The sequence below is a fragment of the Salmo salar genome, chromosome ssa21 (genome assembly GCF_905237065.1).
Source record: "Salmo salar chromosome ssa21, Ssal_v3.1, whole genome shotgun sequence".
NCBI classification, from domain to species: domain Eukaryota; kingdom Metazoa; phylum Chordata; class Actinopteri; order Salmoniformes; family Salmonidae; genus Salmo; species Salmo salar.
The window spans coordinates 46,860,077-46,883,267 of NC_059462.1; the positions used below are offsets into that span (position 1 = coordinate 46,860,077).

Here is a 23,191-nt window from a genome sequence, read left to right on the forward strand (position 1 = left end):
ATTTTAAAGAACTTGTAGAAAATATTTGGTCATTTGTTTGGAACAATAACATGTCTAGGTGTTTTATCAGAGATAAAACACCTAAGTTCTTCCGACTGGCATGGTAGTGTCTAGAGTCTTCAGAGCTGTAAGTATAATTAGGAGTCTGAAACTATTTTGTGGCAGTGTAGTCATGGGCTTGTTTCTGTATATCTTATCTGTTTGGAGTATTGCCCAGACCAACCAGTCGCCCTTTAAAACCCTCAGTCTTGTCAAGTTGAGGTGAAAGCAAACTATGCCTGTGCTCATGGAATCTGAATATGTTTTCATGTAGTACAGCCTCAGGCAGAGAGAATCATAGGGCATGACTGAAGTGCAGCATGCAAAGTCATTCACCCAAACACATATCTGAACACACAACAAACCCATGTACATGCCAAAGACCCATGCTTTACTGATACTCACAGCACACATGGTTAACCTCAGTGACTCTGATCCGTTCTCTGACTAGCAGACTCAGAGCTCCGCCAACTAAAGCTCTTATTTGGGCTTTAGTTCCATGGGCAGGAATACATGGAATGACAGGAAACGGGCATGGTGGGGGGGGAGGAATGTGGTTGGTGGAGATGCTCACTCTCTGTGTGTACAGAGACATAGACAGGTTACAGACAAGAGTATAAGATAGCGGGATGGATGCCTGGAGTTCCTGCTAACGGCTACCCAGGAATGCACAGTTTCAGCCCAGATCAGAGTTCAATAGCAGAGGGAGTTTCCACTTCAGCCCAGTCTATATTATATATACCCTTATCCAGAGAGAATAACAAGGACATTCAAAAGAAGGATTATGTTCCCATCTGTGTGCATTTGTACAGGATAAGTAAGACCTGAGACAAGCACCTGCTTCCTCTCTGGATAACAGGAAATTCCCTGCAGGAATCAAGGAGATTGCTTCCTAAGTCACCTTCAGCTAGGTCCTGACCCAGCCAGGAGTCCTGGTGCTAACAGACAGACAATAATACTGCACATATAGAGCCAGTAAAGTTGACTTTGCACACAACACAAACAGTTTCAGTGTTGACCTACACTGAGTGTAAAAAGCATTAAGAACACCTGCTCTTTCCATTACAGACTGATCAGGTTAATCCAGGAGAAAGCTATGATTCCTTATTGATGCCACCTGTTAAATCCACTTCAAAAAGTTTATTTTATTTTTATTTATTTTTTTACATTGGATAAAAGTAGAGACTAGATGGTATATCATACACTACAGTTGAGGAACAATGGGAAAGTAATTCTGTTTTAAAAGTTGATAAACTTGTAACCTCACTTTTGAGAAAATGGGCCTTGAATGTTTTGGTACCGACTGGAGAGCCTACAAGCCTACAACCATTCATTTTTATTATTTAACCTTTATTTAACTAGGAAAGTCAGTTAAGAACAAATTCTTAATTACAATGACAGCCTACTGGAGAACAGTGGATTAACTGCCTTGTTCAGGGGCAGAACGACAGATTTTTACCTTGTCAGCTCGGGGATTCAATCCAGCAACCTTTCGGCTCTAATCTGACGCATTGTTCACACCCTCTTAAGCCTTAGCCCCAGACATCTCTTTATTTTAGCACATGTGAGGCCATGTGCTAAACAACCATGATTTCAAGTCTAAAGGCTGGTTTATACTATGGGTGTGTTCGGAAATTTAATCTGGAGTGCCAGTGTGATCAGAGTGCGCTCTCTGGGCATTCTTAAACTCAGAGCATTGTCAGATTGTCAGTTCATAAATTCAGTGTTTCTCGCTCTCGGAACGTTCAGAGCGCACACTGGATGCTCTAGCCGAGGTGTAGGGTTGATCCGAGTGTTCTGACCAAGTCAAGTACCCAAGCTAACTGGCTAACATTGGCTAGCTTGCTAGCTACTTCCAGACACAAATGAGAGAACAGCTCACTGACCATTTTACTCGCCCTAGCTGAGCTGGTTAGGCTGTTTTCATGTTATCCAGAGCGTTGGTGACTGCAACTGTGCAGCTGGCAACAATTTAATTACTATTTTTTTGCCAACGTTTACTGACACCGGCCATATTCAACGCCTGTTGAGCGTTCATAAATTTGTCAGTTATTCTGCACCCTGGCACACTCAGACGACGAATTTACCAGCTACGTCTATCGACAGTTGTCACAGTGACATCATGAACATTCTATTGAAATGTCTTTTGTTTAGACATGTAGCTAGCTAGCTAAACAATGAACCATGATCCCAACTCATAACATTACTACCCTGCATGAATCTGCAGGTATCTAACCAACCAGGTTCAATGTTAGCAAGCTAACAGGCTATAATTAGCAATGCAAATGGCTCTGAGAAAAGAATAATATAACTACACAGATCATGTACTTAACGTTAGCTAGCGAGCCAGCCAGCTAATGTTAACTAGCAAGCTCGCAGTACACTAACTTGAAATGAAAACGACTGACAAAATTAGAAACATGTAATATCTGAAAATGTTGCTAGCTAGACTATCTTACCCGTATATATGGATGGACGCTTCTCCCTCTCTGTCACGGATGCCATGGTTGCCCTTAGTTTGAAGATGGAATCCAGAGAGAGGTATTTTATACGACAGCCTTCTGCGTGTTCTCTTTTCGACTCCGTCTGCATATTTACAAACAACCAGAATCATTTTCTACATCTCCTTAGCTATCATACTCGAATTCCACTGATTTCGAAACTCAGTCCTCCAGAAAGTGGAGAGCAACGCTTATGCAGTTCTACTATATGATATCTTTCAAAAAAGCCACGAGAAGATTGCTGTCTTTTTCTGTGGCTAAACCAACTGGGCTCGTAATTTCACAAATGTATTCATATTTTCAGTTGGCATACATGTTTGTTATTAAGGGACATGAAAGTTCCAGAAGGCAAAACAATTTAATAATGTTCAAATGGCCCTCCTGTGAAGTAGTGACACATGCATAGTTTCCTGAAAATGAAGTGTTCCTACTGTTATGATGCGTATCATGTATTTACATTGTCAAGAGTCGTATGATAACATCTCGGCACTGAGACAGGATTCAAGGAAGCAAACATATTTTTCTAATTTTTATGGTATTTGAAGTCAATTTCTACTTAATAATCGTCCACCAATAGACAATGGGTTAAATCCATGCAGGGCATAATTGCCATTTACACAGCTTAAGGCCACACACAATCACAGATAGCTGAAGAGGAATTATATGCTGTGCTGTTTTTCTCAAATGTCACTGAGGAATAAAGGATTGGTGTTTTGTGTGTGATGTGTGTGTGGCTGTGTGTCCGAGTGTATGTCTGTGTGCGTGTGCCTGCCTGTGTCTGTGTGCGAGTGGTTTAGCTAAATGTCACAATGATTGTTTCACCAGCACATCAGTCAGTACGCATACCCTTCACTGCATAAATCTTCTCACTGAATGCAACTCCGGCAGGCATATTTCTGAGAGGGACGGGCGGGGCTTTACACAGTGTATCGGTCTTTACACAGTGTGAATCAGTCTTGGCTCGATCGTTTACTACTTGTAAACAAAGTGTATGAAAGCAAGATCTAAGGATAGCTCTGAGTGATCAATGGCAGGTTGAGAACTGAGGGAGTTCATTTGAGGAATGTGATGCTTCTTGAAGAATAGCAATCTCTCTCGTCTCTCTAGACCTCTCCTTATTCTCTAATCATCTCGAGGGCTCCGGAGTGGTGCAGCGTTCTAAGGCACTGCATCTCAGTGCTAGTCGTGCAGGTTTGGGGAGGGTTTGACCAGGGTAGGCCGTCATTTGAAATAAGAATTTGTTCTTATCTGACTTGCCTAGTTAAATAAAAAAGATTTAAAAAATGTATAAAATCTCCCATTACTTATGTACTGTGTATATCAGCTTTGTCAGTCTCCCTACTTCCATCTTATCCACTTCTCTTCTATTTCGCTCTCCATTTCTGCTCCCTCGTCTCTCGTTCCATCTCAGCCACTCACTCTGTATTTCAGTCACGCTCTCGTTCTCTTACTTCTACTTTTCCCTTTCAACCTGTAGGCTCTCTTCATGTTTTCCTGTTTGAATACACATATCCAACTGAACGCCTCCATACCCTCAACCAAAACATGAGTCTGCTTAGCTGCGATTAGAGAATTCTGGGTTCTGATTGTGTCACTCCACCCCTCTGCATGAACCCCCTCCATTCTACCCAGACTGGCAGAAGAGTGAAAACAAACAAACAAACAAACAAACGTCTCAAATCTCCGGAGAGAAACAGATATGGAGAGCTGTCAACTGCACCACCACAGTAGTTGGCCACACCTTACTGCTGAAGGAGGGAAGGGTGGGAGGGAGAACAGGAGAGCATTGATTAGAAAGTGAAGAACAGAAGATGGAGTCTAGGGATGCTGAGAAAAAAAGGGGGGGGGCTGTGTGCAAAAATGGCAAAGCACAGAGCTAACCGCACATAATCATCCTGATGGTCGCTTCCAACTTTCAAAGTAGTCTTCCAGAAACAGATTGTTATCACTACTCCAGAGTACTACCAACTGCATGGGATCTCTCTCTCTGCAAATAATTCAAAAAGTAGAGTAGGGGTCTGCTACAGAGTTGGGAACGAAATCCCTCTCAGTGCAGGACACAGTGGGGTGCCCACCTACATGGTTTAGAACCTCTCCAGATTTTCCCTCTTTTTCCAAATCCTATTTGCAGAATGGAACGGGTGCAAAGGTGGCTCGGTCAGAGCCCATCTGAAAACTGAAGTCAGTATGCACACACACACACAAACACCCGCTGGCCTCCAATTCATGACCCAACAACACCGGACAGCACAGGGAGTGTTTCTGCATAATTGTCTGGTCCTAGCTGGGCTGAGGTAGGTTGTCTGGTCCTAGCTGGGCTGAGGTAGGTTGTCTGGTCCTAGCTGGGCTGAGGTAGGTTGTCTGGTAATAGCTGGGCTGAGGTAGAGGGGCTATCCGAGGGGGTAAAGGGGAGGTCAAGTGGACAGCAGGCGCCTCTTGGTCCATAACTGGCGCTTCTGTTTAGCCTGTTAACAATGAGACAGGAAACATCTGTGGGGCTGTGATCCTCCACAGAGACATAACCTGGCCCACGTCCATCATACACCAAACTCCATGGTCATTACACACAGAACTCTGGTTCTCAGAATGGGGTTGATACAAGCCCACATTATTGTTATGTGCAGATGTAGGATCATAATTTGAGCCAGTTCGCTACAGCAGGAAAATGATCCTGCAGCAACAGGATTCTGTGAAATTAATTAAATACATTGTTGTAGAGGTTGATATTTTTCGTGAGAGAAAATCAAGTCAAATTTCAGTGGAAATTAAAGCCTTTTTAAACACCAAATACACTACAAGTTTTAAGTTTCTCTCATTGATCAAATTAAGATCCTACATCTGTAAAAGTCCAGAAGACGCAATACACATAAATCACAAAATAGTGTGATTATTTTTGTCTCTCAGTCAGTGACAAGGCTGGCTGTTTGATGTTGCAGTGCAGAGCTCAGACATCACAGCTGAGGCTTGATTTCATATACAAAGAGTGAGTGAGAAAATCCATACATCTTATAGAGAATTGGGTTCTTTCTACATTGAACAAAAATTTGAATGCAACATGTAAAGTTTTGGTCCCATGTTTCATGAGCTGAAATAAAAGATCACAGAAATGTTCCATACGCACTAAAAACGTATTTCTCTCAGATTTTGGGCACAAATTAGTTTACATGCCTCTTAGTAAGCATTCCTCTTTCGCCAAGATAATCCATCCACCTGACAGGTGTGGTATATCAAGAAACTGAATAAACGGCTCAATCATTACACAGGTGCACCTTGTGCTGGGGACAATAAATGGCCACTCTAAAATGAGCAGTTTTGTCACACAACACAATGGAATAGATGTGTCAAGTTTTGAGGGAGCGTGCAATTGGCATGGTGACTGCAATAATGTCCACCAGAGCTGTGCCAGATAACTGGATGTTAATTTCTCTACCATAAGCCACCTCCAACGTCGTTTTAGAGAATTTGGCAGTAGGTCCATCCGGCCACACAACGTGTAACCACGCCAGCCCAGGACCTCCACATCCGGCTTCTTCACCTGCAGGATCGTCTGAGAACAGCCACCCAGTCAGCTTATGAAACTGTGGGTTTGCACAAACAAAGAATTTCTGCACAAACTGTCAGAAACCGTCTCCAGGATGCTCATCTGCGTGCTCATCGTCCTCACCAGGGTCTTGAACCGACTTCAGTAGGCAAATGCCGGACTTCGATAGCCACCGGCACGCTGGAGAAGTATGCTTTTCACGGATGAATTTCAGTTTCAAATGTACTAGGCAGATGGCAGACAGCACGTATGGCGTTGTGTGGGCGAGCGGTTTGTTGATGTCAACGTTGAGCGATGGCAGTGCGGCATAGGCAAGATGCAGTAGATGGTATAGAATACAGTATATACATATGAGATGAGTAATGTAGGATGTAAACATTATTAAAGTGACGTTATTTATAGTGACTAGAGATATCTTTATTAAGTCCATTTATTTAAGTGGCCAGAGAGTCGAGTCAGTACGTTGGCAGCAGCCACTCTATGTAAGTGAAGGCTGTTTAACAGTCTGATGGCCTTGAGATAGAAGCTGTTTTTCAGTCTCTTGGTCCCAGCTTTGATGCACCAGTACTTGCTTTCTGGATGATAGCGGGGTTAACAGGCAGTGGCTCGGGTGGTTTTTGTCCTTGATGATCTTTTTGGCCTTCCTGTATCATCGGGTGCTGTACGTGTCCTAGAGGGCAGGTAGTTTGCCTCCGGTGACGCATTCTGCAGACCGCACTACCCTCTGGAGAGCCTTGCGATTGAGGGCGGTGCAGTTGCCCTACCCTAAATTGTGCATCTGTAAAAGTGTGAGTGTTTTCGGTGACAAGCCAAATTTCTTAAGCCTCTTGATGTTGAAGAGGCGCAATTGCGCCTTCACCACGCTGTCTGTGTGGTTGGACCATTTCAGTTTGTCCGTGATGTGTATGCCGAGGAACTTAAACCTTTCCACCTTCTCCACTACTGTCCCGTCGATGTGGGGGTGCTCCCTCTGCTGTTTCCTGAAGTCCACGATCATCTCCTTTATTTTGTTGACGTTGAGTGAGAGGTTATTTTCCTGACACCACACTCCGAGGGCCCTCACCTCCTCCCTGTAGGCCATCTCGTCGTTGTTGGTAATCAGGCCTACCACTGTAGTGTCGTCTGCAAACTTGATGATTGAGTTGGAAGTGTGCATGTGTAACAGTTTAGCTTCCGTCCCTCTCCTCGCCCCAACCTGGGCTTGAACCACGGACCATCTGCACACATCACCCCACGAAGCATCGTTACCCATCGCGCCACAAAAGCCGCGGCCCTTGCAGAGCAAGGGGAACAACTACTTCAGGTCGCAGAGAGAGTGACGTCACCCGATTGAAACGCTATTAGTGCGCACCACCGCTAACAAACTAGCCATTTCACATCGGTTACACATGGCCACGCAGTCATGGGTGAACAGGGAGTACAGGAGAGGGCTGAGAAAGCACCCTTGTGGGGCCCCAGTGTTGAGGATCAGCGGGATGGAGATATTGTTTTCTACCCTCACCATCTGGGGGCGGCCCGTCAGAAAGTCTAGGACCCAGTTGCACAGGACGGGGGTCGAGACCCAGGGTTTAGAGCTTAATGACAAGATTGGAGGGTACTATGTCGTTAAATGCTGAGCTGTAGTCAATGAACATTATTCTTACATAGGTATTCCTCTTGTCCAGATGGAATAAGGCAGTGTGCAGTGTGATGGCGATTGCATCGTCAGTGGACCTATTGGGGCGGTAAGCAAATTGGAGTGGGTCTAGGTAGGGTGGAGGTGATATGATCCTTGACTAGTCTCTCAAAGCACTTCATGACGACAGAAGTGAGTGCAACGGGGTGAGTCATTTAGTTCAGTTACCTTAGCTTTCGTGGGAACAGGAACAATGGTGGCCATCTTGTAGCATGTGGGGACAACAGACTGGGATAGGGATTGATTGAATATGTCCGTAAACACACCAGCCAGCTGGGTCTGCGCATGCTCTGAGGACGCGGCTAGGGATGCCGTCTAGGCTGGCAGCCTTGAGAAGGAGAGCCCAGAGGCTTTGGTAGCGGGCCGTGTCAGTGGCACTGTATTGTCCTCAAAGCGAGCAAAGAAGTTGTTTAACTTGTCTGGGAGCAAGATGTTGATGTCCGCGACGGGGCTGGTTATCTTTCTGTAATCCGTGATTGACTGTAGACCCTGCCACATACATCTCGTCTTTGAGCCGTTGAATTGCAACTCTACTTTGTCTCTATACTGACGCTTTGCTTGTTTGATTGCCTTGCAGAGGAAATAGCTGCACTGTTTGTATTCGGTCATGTTTCCAGCCGCCTTGCCATGATTAAAAGCAGTGGTTCGCACCTTCAGTGTTGCATTAATGCTGCCATCAATCCACGGTTTCTGGTTAGGAAAGGTTTTAATAGTCACACTTTGCATAGTATGTGTGCAATATTCGTCACATTAATTACATCTAGATGTGCCGCTAGCGGAACACCTCGCCAATACCCAATGATAGAGCGTGGCGCGAATTACAAACTCCTCAAAAATCTAAAAACTTCAATTTTTCAAACCTATGACTATTTTACACCATTTTAAAAGACAAGACTCTCCTTTATCTAACCACATTGTCCGATTTCAAAAAGGCTTTACAACGAAAGCAAAACATTAGATTATGTCAGGAGAGTACACAGCCAGAAATAATCACACACCCATTTTTCAAGCTAGCATATAATGTCACAAAAAACAAAACCACAGCTAAATGCAGCACTAACCTTTGATGATCTTCATCAGATGACACTCCTAGGACATTATGTTATACAATACATGCATGTTTTGTTCAATCAAGTTCATATTTATATCAAAAACCAGCTTTTTACATTAGCATGTGACGTTCAGAACTAGCATACCCACCGAACACTTCCGGTGAATTTACTAAATTACTCACGATAAACGTTCACAAAAAACATAGCAATTATTTTAAGAATTATAGATACAGAACTCCTTTATGCAATCGCGGTGTCCGATTTTAAAATAGCTTTTCGGTGAAAGCACATTTTGCAATATTCTGAGTAGATAGCCCGGCCATCATGGAAATTTTAGGTCAAAAAAAGCAAACTTGGCTCCATCATCCATTGAATCATTCATCACAAAACCCACTGATATTGTAAAGTACTTTATTATTTTTTTCATTGCTAATCTTGTCAAACTTAGGCATGACATGCCAGCAACAAACGCTGACACTACTGATCAAGTATATATGACCAAATTATGAAAGACAAGCATTGTATTTTTGAATTCTGTAAAGTGAATGCGGAAGAGGTGAAAAAAATGGTTGTCTATCAACATGACAAGCCACCGGGGTCTGACAACCTGGATGGAAAATTACTGGGGAAAATAGCAGACGATATTACCACTCCTATTTGCCATATCTTGAATTTAAGCCTACTAGAAAGTGTGTGCCCGCAGGCCTGGAGGGAAGCAAAAGTCATTGCGCTACCTGAGAATAGTAAAGAACCCTTTACTGGATCAAAAATCCGACCAATCAGCCTGTTAGCAAACCTTAGTAAACTTTTGGAAAAAATTGTGTTTGACCAGATACAATGGTATTTTTACAGTAAAAAAAATGTATAACAGACTTTCAGCACGCTTATAGGGAAGAACATTCAACAAGCACAGCACTTACACAAATAACTGATGATTGTATCATCAATTTCTCTCAGCCAAAGATTGTGGGGGTTGTTTTGTTAGACTTCAGTACAGCTTTTGACATTATTGATCATAGTCTGCTGCTGGAAAAACTTGTGTTATGGCTTTACACCCCCTGCTATACTGTGGATAATGAGTTAAATGTCTAACAGAACACAGAGGGGTGTTCTTTAACCTCTTTGGGAAAGGTGGGATGCTAGCGCCCCATCTCAACAACATCCGGCGAAATTGCAGAGTGCGAAATTGAAAATACAAAGATAGTAATATTTAACATTCATAAAAATACAAGTGTGAGTAAAGCCAGTGTGTCTGTGTATGCGGATGACTCAACACTATACACATCAGCTACTACAGCAACAGAAAGGACTGCAACACTTATCAAAGAGCTGCAGTTAGTTTCAGAATGGGTGGCAAGGAATAAGTTAGTCCTAAATATTAGAAAATTGAAAAGCATTGAATTTGGGACAATTCATTCATTAAACCCTACACCACAACTAAATATTGTAATAAATCATGTGGAAATGAGCAAGTTGAGGTGACTAAACTGCTTGGAGTAACCCTGGATTGTAAACTGTCATGGTCAAAATATATTGATAAAACAGTAGCTAAGATGGGGAGAAGTCTGTCCATAATAAAGCGCTACTGCCTTCTTAACAACACTATCAACAAGGCAGGTCCTGCAGGCCTTAGTTTGTCATACCTGGATGACTACTGTTCAGTCGTGTGGTCACGTGCCACAAAGAGGAATGTAGGAAAATTATATTTGGCTCAGAACAGGGCAGCACAGCTGGACCCTTAAAAGTACATGGGGAGTTAACATTAATGATATGCATCTCTCATGGCTCAAAGTGGAGGAGAGATTGACTTCATCACTACTTGTTTTTGTAAGAAGTGTTGACACTAAATGTACCAAGCTGCCTGTTTAAACTACTAGCACACAGCTCGGACAAGCATCCATACCCCACAAGACATGCCACCAGAGGTCTCTTCACAATCCCCAAGTCAGTAACAGACTATGGGAGGCACACAGATCTACATAGAGCCATGGCTACATGGAACTCTATTCCACATAAGGTTAGTGATTCAAACAGTAGAATTAGATACCATTTTTTTTTAAACAGGTAAAAACATACCTGATGGAACAACGGGAACTGTGAAGAGACACACCTACACACACACAAAGGTACAGACACACATACTAGCACATGCATCTACACACACGTACATTGTAATATTATTGTATGGTGGTATTATAATTTTGTATTGTAGATATGTAGTGGTGTAATAAAGTTATATGATGTACTGTTTTATCTTTTGTTTTATATGTAATATAAGTGCCTTAATGTGTTTGGACCCCAGGAAGAGTAGATATGGGGATCCCTAATAAATACAAATACACACACGCACGTGTCAAAAGCAGTGGCCGATTACATTTTTCTTGAGAAACATCCTGTTCAATACCTACTAGGCTTGGGCGGTATCCACATTGTCATACCATTCCTCTGCCATCCTGGGATTTATGGTATTACCGGCATAGCACACAAGGAGGCGCTATTACCAAAACGCTAACACGATTATCACAAGTAATAGAGAAATTGCACAGATGCTGTTAGTTTATGTTAGTTTTCACGTTAGCATTTAGCTAATTGCAAAGACAGGCAAATCCAGCTCATAAATTTATACAAGCATAGCTAGTAGCTACCGAATATCATTTTCGGTGAGTGTGGAAAACAAGGCAGAAAGCTGTTAAGATATCCGATGGCAAACATTTAGTAGTGAAAGGCGTACAAGTGTAACTTCACCTTGTGTGCGCCGCACAAGAGACACGTCGATAGAACGCTACGGACTCACCAGCAGAGACTCGCCGATAGAACGCTATGGACTCACCAGTAGAGACTCACCAATAGAATGCTATGAACTCACCAGCTCCCACTTTCTATTGTTGTGCTCTTTACAACGAACGTGTGAATGGCTCAACTGTTCTGGGGAACTATGGTAAGCTTCATAATGTAAAATAATGTGACCTGTGAAATGAAGATCGCAATATGCTTTATAGCCTAATTTATTGTGCAATTTGTCTGCAGGCATTAACTTAAAAAGTAGCTACAAATATTCAAATTTATTGAAACACTTCAAAGAAATAGTTCTGACGAAATTTACAGTATTGAAAAACCATCCTGTGGCTTTTCCCCAGTATACGGTATATAAGGTATACCGCCCAAGCCTAATACCCATGTTGACCCAGACTGCTGAGCTTTGTTGACTCATGGACATTGGAGAAAAATTACTGAGTGCAGGTTAAGCTGGGGTAGGTGTAACTCTGCCCAGTGCAGGGATCACATTGGATCAAGTACTTTTGTGTTGTATTACCCCTTTTGGCTAGCTACGAGAGAACGACATGACTGACAGATGAGGGCCAAGCTCTGGGTAAAAGGAACTTATCTCCAAAAGCCCTGCTTCAAAAGAGCTTTACTCTTCCTGATGAAAGAGAAGTAATGTGGCATTCTTCTCAGTGAGTTGAATGAGAAATAAAAATGGCACTGGATTCATTCGGAGTACAATGATTTGCAAACAAACAAAAACAGTCTCAATATTTTCACCACTATGAAGGTCATGACTAGTTTCTGTCATACGTTCTGTGCCAGAATATTTTTTGTTTGTTGTTGAGGTGTACAGTAGTCCACCACGGTTTCATCTGTTCAGGCAAGTCTGTACCTGACAAAAATATGCAATAAATATATATTTTTGAATTCTGTCAATGTTACAATGTATTGTTGCTGAAAGGATATCTGATGTGACAGAGTGGGGCATTCCAATCTTTTTGCTTAGCTTGCTTCAGGCTTTGTGTTTGTAATAAATAGCCCATTGTACCATCAACCCGTTAGGCTTTTGTCAGGGCCCTTGAGGAGCTCTGTATTTCATTGCTAAAGTCTACAGTGAATCTGGGGGCTTATTCTGAAAAGCCTGGAGGATTGTAGCCTACGTACCAGAAAAATAATGGTCTGCTCAGCTCAATTATCAGGATAAACATCAGGGTGTTTTGGTTCAAATGTAGGTTAGACAAGACTCAAATAGAATATAATTAGTACTTTACTACCCTAGCTCTGAAATATACATCCACAGGAAAACTCCTACAAAATCAGTCATGGGCAAATTAGCTAGATCACAAAAGCATTGCTGGAGCCTTGCATGAAATAAACATGCAAAATTAACAGAATGCACTAAACATATTTTGTCATACATGGTATTAAGGTAACCCCATAGGCATCACAGATTTCAATGAAACAAAGTTTAGTTCACTGGCCTGCTGCTAGATATGGATTTAGCATGGTTACTGCAGTTTTGTGCTTTAGCAGTGAAGTTCAATTGGTGGTCGCTATTATCATAAGCAGACTCATTATCCATATATCTTCTTTTTTATATATAGAAAGTGTTTCTAATTGATTGGATTATGCTTAAACAGGCAATTACTACAGGCAATGCAGTTCCACTAACTCAGAGAAGGTAAAATGGGGGAGGCAGCGGGAGAAAATCTGAGGAATCTCTCTCTCTATTTGGGAGGAGTGGGTATAGTCCCATGTCTAACACAGAGGAATCTCTCTCTCCATTTGGGAGGAGTGGGTATAGTCCCATGTCTAACACAGATGAATCTCTCCCTCTATTTGGGAGGAGTGGGTATAGTCCCATGTCTAACACAGAGGAATCTCTCTCTCTATTTGGGAGGAGTGGGTATAGTCCCATGTCTAACACAGAGGAATCTCTCTCTCCATTTGGGAGGAGTGGGTATAGTCCCATGTCTAACACAGATGAATCTCTCCCTCTATTTGGGAGGAGTGGGTATAGTCCCATGTCTAACACAGAGGAATCTCTCTCTCCATTTGGGAGGAGTGGGTATAGTCCCATGTCTAACACATGGCTGATAAATCCTTTCTTCCAGAACAATGAGAGAAACTCTGCATGCATTCAGATGCTTGAGCACAAAGGCTGTCATCTCCCTTTCAGAGGCGCACACAATCCCTTTTGATTTCCTTTGCTTTGTATCTAAAAATACACTCTCAGCTCTCCGTCATATGACATGCAAATAAGTCAGGAAGAATTGTTTTCAGTGTCAGTGAAAACACTTAATTGGCGAGAGACGTAGGAGATGGTAATTCAATTGACAGCCACATACTAAGCTTCGGAAGACCACAATGGAGGCCCACCACGATGTATGAAATGTAATATCTTGGGGGATACACACATGCACAAGATGCTTCTCTTAAAATGGCTGCCCATCTATGCATTTAAAAAGCTCTTGAAATACAACGGTGCAAAAAGCAACAACAGTTTTGTTATTGTTGTGTACACAAGAAAAGTGATTACCTACATTGGATTAACCTATTAAATTAATCCTAACAAGTAAAGATGCATGTACATTGATGGGTCCTTTGTGGCTCAGTTGGTAGAGCATGGCGTTTGCAAAGCCATGGTTGTGTGTTCAATTCCCACAGGGGACCAGTTTAAAAAAATGTATACACTCTACTGTACGTCGCTCTGGATAAGAGTGTCTGCTAAATGACTGACATGTAGATCACAACACAGTTGCTAACAAATATCCATCCTGCAAGTTTCAGTTCCCTTGTACCTTGGGCTAACTCAGTGGAGCCTCATAAGACTAACATCCTCTCAGTGGAAGGAAGTGGATTAACTTTTTCCATTTCCACTCTGCATAAGCACCAAATAACATTGTGTGAAGTTGTTTACGCTGTGATATTTGCCATAAATCAACTATAAGAGTGAATGTTAAGGTCTTTGGGAGTCATCCATCAGGAATTGTACATTCTATGAATGCAAGGCTGGAGGAGTTTGGTATAAGCATGCCAACTTGTTTTGTGTATAATTTGGAATTTTGTAAAAACATCAGTATTATTGGTTGCTGCACCATCGCTTCCAAAGATCCATCCAATGAGGTAGATCCTACTTGCCAAGATGTTCTATGTACATATGAAAAGGGAAAACGCGCCAACTATTAATGCTGATTGTATCACATAATTAAAACGTGTACACCAAACAACTGAATTAAACAGGGCCCTGAGAAATTGGCCTTTTATTCACCACCATGGACACATCTTTATATTAAGATCTTCTTCTCCACACTGAAGCTCCCCCCATGTCTATAAATGGTTGTAACCCAACTTAAATTATAGCTTATGTTCCATCTTACCTCTTTACGGCCATGACTTCTAAGGGACTTCAACAATGTTATTGAAAACATTTATTATTATGAGGTACAGAGAGTGAGGGAGGCTGAAGTTTTCTTGCACTTTAAATATGTGAGAATTCTCAAATAGCACACACACAGTGTATCTAAAATTCAATGAAATTGACACGCAGATGACAACATTGATGATTATCAAATCAATATCACATCTCTTAGATGTTGTCAACACTTTGAAACATAAGGAGGGAAGGAAAGACTTTTTCAATATTGGTTTGTGAAGAAACTTACTGCGGGACCTGTTGTCAATTTTGCCAAAGGCAATCCTGGGCAATACTGAACGAAACTATTTTGAGACCAACATCTTTCCACACAATAGTGCGAGAAAGGGAAACAGACAGAAAGGGTTGGGTTTGCGGGAAAGTTTTGAAGTCAGGCCCAAACTAGCTGGTTTCTGGTCTAGTGTAATGACACCAAAAGTAATGACACCAATAGTTATGTCTTGTGTGTGGCCTCCTATCTCAAACACATCTGAAGGGAAACTTTCTTGCATAATATCGATGTCACTGTTACAGCATTACATAAATCTCAGCTATCAAAGAGAACAGGGAGCATAGTGATACTTTCTGAAAGGGGAGGTAGAGACTAGAGGTCAACCGATTAATCGGAATGGCCGATTAATTAGGGCCGATTTCAAGTTTTCATAACAATCGGTAATCTGCATTTTTGGACGCCGATCATGGCCGATTACGTTGCACTCCACGAGGAGACTGCGTGGCAGGCTGACTACCTGTTATGCGAGTACAACATGGAGCCAAGGTAAGGTTGTCACGACTTCCGCCGAAGTCGGTGCCTCTCCTTGTTCGTTCGGCGCCTCTCCTTGTTCGTTCGGCGTCGCCGGTCTTCTAGCCATCATCGATCTACTTTTCATTTTCCATTTGTTTTGTTTTGTCTTTCCACACACCTGGTTTCAATTCCATCATTACATGTTGTGTATTTAACCCTCTGTTCCCCCCATGTCCTTGTCTGGAATTGTTTCTTGTAAGTGCTTGTGCACGTTATGTCTGGTGTGCGATGGGTTTTGTACCCATTGATTGATTGTTCTGTTTTCCGGTGGTTTTTATTATTAAACTGTGCTATTGTCAACACAGTTTTTGCTCTCCTGCGACTGACTTCTCTTCCGCCAGTACGCACCCCTTACAAAGGTGCTAGCTAGCATTAAACATATCTTATAAAAAACAATCAATCAATCTTAACATAATCACTAGTTAACTACACATTGTTGATAATATTACTAGTTTATCTAGCTTGTCCTGCGTTGCATATAATCGATGCGGTGCCTGTTAATTTATCATTGAATCAAAGTCTACTTCGCCAAATGGGTGATTTAACAAACGCATTCACGAAAAAAGCACTGTCGTTGCACCAATGTGTACCTAACCATAAACATCAACGCCTTTCTTAAAATCAATACAAAAGTATATATTTTTAAACCTGCATATTTAGTTATTATTGCCTGCTAACATTCATTTCTTTTAACTAGGGAGATTGTGTCACTTCTCTTGCGTTCTATGCAACAGAGTCAGGGTATATGCAGCAGTTTGGGCCGCCTGGCTCGTTGCGAACTGTGTGAAGACCAAACGGGGGATGATTTAACAAAAGCGCATTTGTGAAAAAAGCACAATCGTTGCACAAATGTACCTAACCATAAACATCAATGTCTCTCTTAAAATCAATACACAGAAGTACATTTTTTTAAACCTGTATATTTAATTAAAAGAAATTCATGTTAGCAGGCAATATTAAACTAGGGAAATTGTGTCACTTCTCTTGCATTCATTGCACGCAGAGTCAGGGTATATGCAACAGTTTGGGCCGGCTGGCTCGTTGCGAACTAATTTGCCAGAATTTTACGTAATTATGACATAACATTGAAGGTTGTGCAATGTAACAGCAATATTTAGACTTACGGATGCCACCCGTTAGATAAAATATGGAACGCTTCTGTATTTCTGTGTAAGAATAAACGTTTTGTTTTCGAAATGATAGTTTCCGGATTTGACCATATTAATGACCTAAGGCTCCTACTTCTATGTGTTATTATATTACAATTAAGTATATGATTTGATAGAGCAGTCTGACAGAGCGGTGGTAGGCAGCAGCATGTTCGTAAGCATTCATTCAAACAGCACTTTACTGCGTTTGCCAGCAGCTCATCGCAATGCTTCAAGCATTGCGCTGTTTATGACTTCAAGCCTATCAACTCCCAAGATTAGGCTGGCAATACTAAAGTTCCTATTAGAACATCCAATAGTCAAAGGTATATGAAATACAAATGGTATAGAGAGAAATAGTCATATAATAACTACAACCTAAAACTTCTTACCTGGGAATATTGAAGACTCATGTTAAAAGGAACCACCAGCTTTCATATGTTCTCATGTTCTGAGCAAGGAACTTAAACGTTAGCTTTTTTACATGGCACATATTGCACTTTTACTTTCTTCTCCAACACTTAATTTTTGGATTATTTAACCTGTTGGGGATAGGGGGCAGTATTTGCACGGCCGGATAAAAAAACGTACCCGATTTAATCTGGTTACTACTCCTGCCCAGTAACTAGAATATGCATATAATTAGTAGATTTGGATAGAAAACATCCTAAAGTTTCTAAAACTGTTTGAATGGTGTCTGTGAGTATAACAGAACTCATATGGCAGTCAAAACCCTGAGACAAATCCTAACAGGAAATGGAAATCTGATGTGTGGAATCACTTCAAACCTTTGCCATTGAAACACACAGGGACTTAATCATTTAGCACTTCCTAAGGCTTCCACTAGATGTCAACAGTCTTTACAAAGTGGTTTGAGTCTTCTATGGTAGAATCTGACCCAAAGAGAGGCTTGGGAAGTTGGTCACAGGGGGAGGGCCATTACTACTATGACGCGGGCGCCCATGGGAACCCTTTTGTTCCGAAACGTTTAGTAAGACAATGCAATCGTCCGCCTTGAATATTATTGAAGCTCTGGTTGAAAAAGGCCCTAAAGATTTATGTTATACAACGTTTGACATGTTTGAATGAACGTAAATATATATTTTTTGCACATTCGTGACGACAAGTCCCGCACGCTTCAGTACATTATGAGTAGCCTTCGGAACGCGCTAACAAGAAGGAACTATTGGGACATAAATTATTAACTTTTTCGAACAAAACTACATTTGTTGTGGACCTGGGATTCTGGAAGTGCCTTCTGATGAAGATAATCAAAGGTAAGGGAATATTTACAATAGTATATTTGATTTTAGATGGTTCCAAGATGGCGATAACATGTATCGCCTAGCCTATTTTTCTGAGCATACCACGTCGTTTATTGCAAAGTGTGATTTCCCAGTAAAGTTATTTTTAAATCTGGCAATGCGGTTGCATTCACGAGATGTTAATCTATAATTCTTTGAATGACAATATTACATTTTAACAATGTTTTTGAATAGTAATTTTGTCAATTGTAGCGCTGATTCACCAGAAGCATTTAAGGGAAAATATTTTCTGAATGTCACGCGCCGATGTAAAATGCTGTTTTTATATATAAATATGAACTTTATCGAAAAAAAATGCATGTATTGTGTAACATGATGTCCTAGGAGAGTCATCTGATGAAGATTGTCAAAGGTTAGTGCTGCATTTAGCTGTGTTTTGGGTATTTGTGATGCATGCTAGTTGCTTTGAAAATGTCAGTGTGATTTTTTTGGCAGGGTACTCTCCTAACATAATCTAATGTTTTGCTTTTGCTGTAAAGCCTTTTTGAAATCGGACAGCGTGGTTCGATTCAGGAGAGGTGTATCTATAAAATGGTGTAAAATAGTCATATGTTTGAGAAATTGAAGTTATAGCATTTATGAGGTTTATATATATATATATATATATATATATATATATATATATATATATATACACACACACACACACACACAATATATATATATATATATATATATATATATATATATATATATAAAAATCGTCCGATTAATCGGTATCGGCGTTGAAAAATCATAAATCGGTCGACCTCTAGTAGAGACGTTTCTATGGATCTCTTCTTCAGTGTGTCTGTGAGTTTATCATGTTAAGTCACATAATAGTATTCACCACACCCTCTACAATGGTCAGAACACTGAATATGACTTCCAAAATCAACCAATGACAAAAGTCAGGCACTTTTTCATAAACATAGTTTGACAGTACTGTTGTTTTCTGGTAGGTTTTGATTTACACAAGAAATGAAGACAGAGCATTATCTAGGCAGGCTGAGCCCTCAGTTGGATTTACGAATGCAGCACATCTCTAACTCAATGTGATTTACAAGAAAGAGACGGTGGGGGTTGGACTACGCCAAAATATTCTGCTGCTCTCCACAACTCCTTAGATGTCGATGCCCACGCAGCACTTATTGACTGCACTCTCAACAGGATTAGCCCACTGGACCATAGCCTCAAGCAGTTGTAAGTAGATAAGGGGCTGAAGCATGCACACTAGATGAAACAGACAAACAAAAAAGTTGCACACTAGACGAAAAACACAACAAAAAAAAGTTAATCACATCAAAAAGACAGACAAAAGCACCCATTTCTGACTGAATAATAGTTGAAAGGAAATGCTAACTTACTGTCATGAGTTCCTTCTGGAAGGATTTCCTCTCCTTGCCCTCTGTATTATTGCAGTCCTCTTTCAGCTTCTCCAGAACAGACGCCACCCTCTCAGGCTCGCTGTCCAGCTCTGCACGGCAGAAGTGTGAGAGCGGTAGGTTAACGTAACCCAGGGCATCGGCAAACGCCCTCCAGCTTCCTACGTTCTCCATCAGTATAGTCCTCACAGAGGCATATATGTACGTCAGGAACTTGCAGGGCTTCAGGATTTGATCCAGTAAGAGTGTAGTGGTTAGTTCAGCCCCGCTGAAGTAAATGGGTTTTACTTTCCCCACCAACAGAACATTTTTTGCATGTACAAGCCCTGTTCTACCCTGATAGTAACAGATGTACCATTCCTTAGTCCACAACTGTCCCTTCAATTTGATTTTCTCTTCGCTCAGAAGGGCAAAGTAATCTCCCTTTTTGTACTCCAGTAAGTATTGGTTCTTGGTCTGACGGATGACTGTTTTGATCAACTTGCCAAACTTCAGGTTGCGGATTCGTCGGTCGTGGAACACAGGGTATTTGGTAGTGATGGCCAGAGGGGACAAGACAATTTTCCCTAGTTCCTTCTTCTTCAGGAAGCGCCTCTGTACAGATGTTTGTGGACCGGTCTTGGGTGGAGGTGTTGGAGTTTGAACACAAAACTGGGCGAGAATACAGTCTTGGTCATCCTTGACCTGGACACGTAATGTGAAATCTGAGACATCATCAGCAGTGCGTGAGGCGATCACATAGACTATCCGGCTAACCTTTCCCAGTTTGACCTGGAAACCCCTAACCACCCTGGCCTGCTCACTGGCCTTTACCTCATAGTTGGCCATGTTGGAGTAAACACCAACCCGAAGGTCCTGGGGCCTTGCCAGGACAAACTGGTGCTTCCCCCAGAGCTGAAGAGCCACTGGAGGGGTGGCGTGGGCCTGCTTCCCTACTTCATTCACCAGTAATGTTTTTGGGGCACAGTCATGGCCGAAGATGGCCACCACAGCCTTAAAGGATGGGTGAATGTGCTTGGGACCATAGACACCCAGGGTGACCTTCTTCACCACGTTGTCCCAAACAGTGGTGTCTGGAGCAACTGACTGAGCCTGGGCCACAACAGACACATACATGCAGGGCTCAAGGTTATCCAGACAGACCTGGATGGTGTCCCCATACATATAGGCTTGGGGGATTGGTGTGTAGGGCCCCTCCTTGCAGTCACCCCTCACACATATGACCTCTGTTGTCTGTCTGCTTTCCTTCTTCACCACAACGGACACCTTCATCTCAAGGGTGACTGTGGTTTTGGTCTCCATGTTGCCGAGCTTGATCTCCACCACAGGGCTTACGGTCGTTGTTCGGTCGTTGTTGAGCTCCAGCGGTGGGTCCAGCAGGGCCTTCATGGAGATCTGCTGGGAGTCTCCAGGGGCCACGTGGCCCTCCGGGATGTGGATGCTGATGCTGGTGTCTGGAAGCTGGACGGTCCCTCCAGAACTGTCTAAACGGCACACAATGTTGGTCTCCACTGGCTGTGTTTGTCCCCAGCCTGGGTTCTGACCCAAGGAGTCCAGGTCATGGCAGGACCTGGCTAGCTTGCGGTGATTGAGCCATGCCACCCGGAAGTCCTCTCTGCTCTGGAACTGTTCAGGTGCAGGGGCTTTCAGGCCTCCAAAGAAACCTGAGGATGCCTGAGGGGTGTCATTCTGAGCTTGCAGGATTGAAAGTTCTGAGAGACTGTAGGATCGCTTGCTCCTGAAGAATGGGTTGTCCCTGCGTAACATCTGGCCCACTCCCAAATTGGGGCTGATGGGTTTCAGATCGAAAATGCCGCTGCCAAAGCTGTTGATGTTGATGCTACTGCTGGTAGAGTTTGGTGGGACAGAGGGGGCTAGGTTGTCAAAAAGAAGAAGGTCCACTGACTTACTGTTCTCATTACTGTTCTGATCCAAAGAACCTTGAAGGGCCCCGTTGAGGAAAGGGTTAGTGGAGCTACGGCTAAGGGGCTGGTGATGGGGGGCAAAGGGGTTCCCGTTTTGGGGGGCAGTAGGTTTCAGCATCACCCCGGGCCAATCTCCAAGGAGGTCCAGCTCCTTGGCTCCCTCCTCAACAGAGCAGTCTCCTAAGCTGTCGATCATACCACTGTCACTGAATGAGGAGTCCCGGTAGTTGATGGGCTGGACGTATGTCGCAGGGATGTAACCCATCTCAGTGCTGTTGTGGGCGTACCACCACTCTCCACCCGATGTGTCCAGCACAAAGAGATGTTCTCCCTTGGAGAACCTGAGGGTGGTGAAGCTGGAGGGACAGTAATCCTTAATAGCAACGACTTCCCTGGCAGTGCCGAAGGAGGCAGTGGCGTCCAGTCTTAAGGCACTGGGAGAAGGCACTGGAAAAACAGAACATAAAAAAAAAAATAGGTAAATCAGAGAATCAATATTACGACAAATATCTTAACATAAAGGTTTATGGTAGTCATGTGATGACTGTACATTTACAAACAAAAAGTTTTTTTATGCAGTTAATTAACACGTAATAATCAACCTCATAGCGTACCTTTGACATCTGTGAGACAGTTGGATTCAGACACTCCATCACTGAGGTCAATGAGTGTCCCCTCTGACTTGCAGCGCGGCAGTGCAATGTTGTTGTTTGTCGCTCTGATTCGATGGGCGGCCATTGTTGGTTATTTCCCTGCACACCCAACCTATGTGTTCATGCTGCTCTCCTGAGTTAGGTTTTAGCCAAAGGCAGAGTTAGCCATCAACAGCCTTCCATGGTGTCTGGAGGAGAGAAAAAAACTGGATTTAATTAGCTTTTAGCTACACTTGACAATCTCATTAAATGGGCCAGATGCATTCTGATTAGAAAAATAAATCAGACTGCAACCTGCTCACTAATATAATCAAGAGGAACAAATGGATTACCAAATGCTGACAGGATGTAAATATCCCCTAGATATTTGCAAGTTTCACATGTGGCAGGAATTTGAATGTGGAAAGTGAAAGAAAAACACCCCTAGTCCATAGTGTGTGTGTGTGTGTGCGTGTGAGAGTTGTGTCTGACCACGTAATTCCTGCACACACAAAGTTCTCTTCCTCGAGGTGGGTGGAGGACATTCAATGTGAGACTCCAAAGAATGCATGATCATTTCCAATAGAATGCCAAAAAAATATTATTGGACATTCGTGCGAAACTCTATAAACACTGAATTGTCTTACTCTCATCTCTCCTTGGTCTACAATCTTGAAATTCTACATTCTGTTAAACTATACCAAAAGACAGGTTGTCCTGAGAGTAGTTGCATGGTATACCAAACGTATGTACTTTTTCCAATAATAGAACATGAACAACGGTTAGGTACTAGAATTTGTTACTTTCAGCAATTCTGTCAAATGAGTCTCACGTTGTCTACTGATTGAGAGAGGATGAAGTCTGTCTATCAGCACAGCTCATGTCCCCTTATAGTGCTAGAGCACCGTGACTGCTCCACTTACTCATTGCTAGCTCTAGCCTGTCCTGAGGAATCACTGAACTCACTGGGAGTCTGGGCTGCGTCATGTTAACTCTCCTTTCA

At 42.4% G+C, this 23,191-nt stretch overlaps 1 protein-coding gene across 2 annotated transcripts in view; it reads right to left on the reverse strand.

Annotated features, from left to right (window-relative positions):
• Positions 1–23,191, reverse strand: part of LOC106582420 (SH3 domain-binding protein 4) — a 104,110-nt gene that overhangs the window by 16,392 nt on the left and 64,527 nt on the right. For both annotated transcript variants that reach the window (XM_014165522.2, XM_014165523.2), the window contains 2 exons: positions 22,171–22,397; positions 19,614–22,003 (listed from right to left, as the gene is read on the reverse strand). In XM_014165522.2, coding sequence (XP_014020997.1) covers positions 19,614–22,003; positions 22,171–22,294 — 2,514 coding nt within the window. In that variant the 5' untranslated portion in view covers positions 22,295–22,397. The remainder of the gene's footprint in view (positions 1–19,613; positions 22,004–22,170; positions 22,398–23,191) is intronic.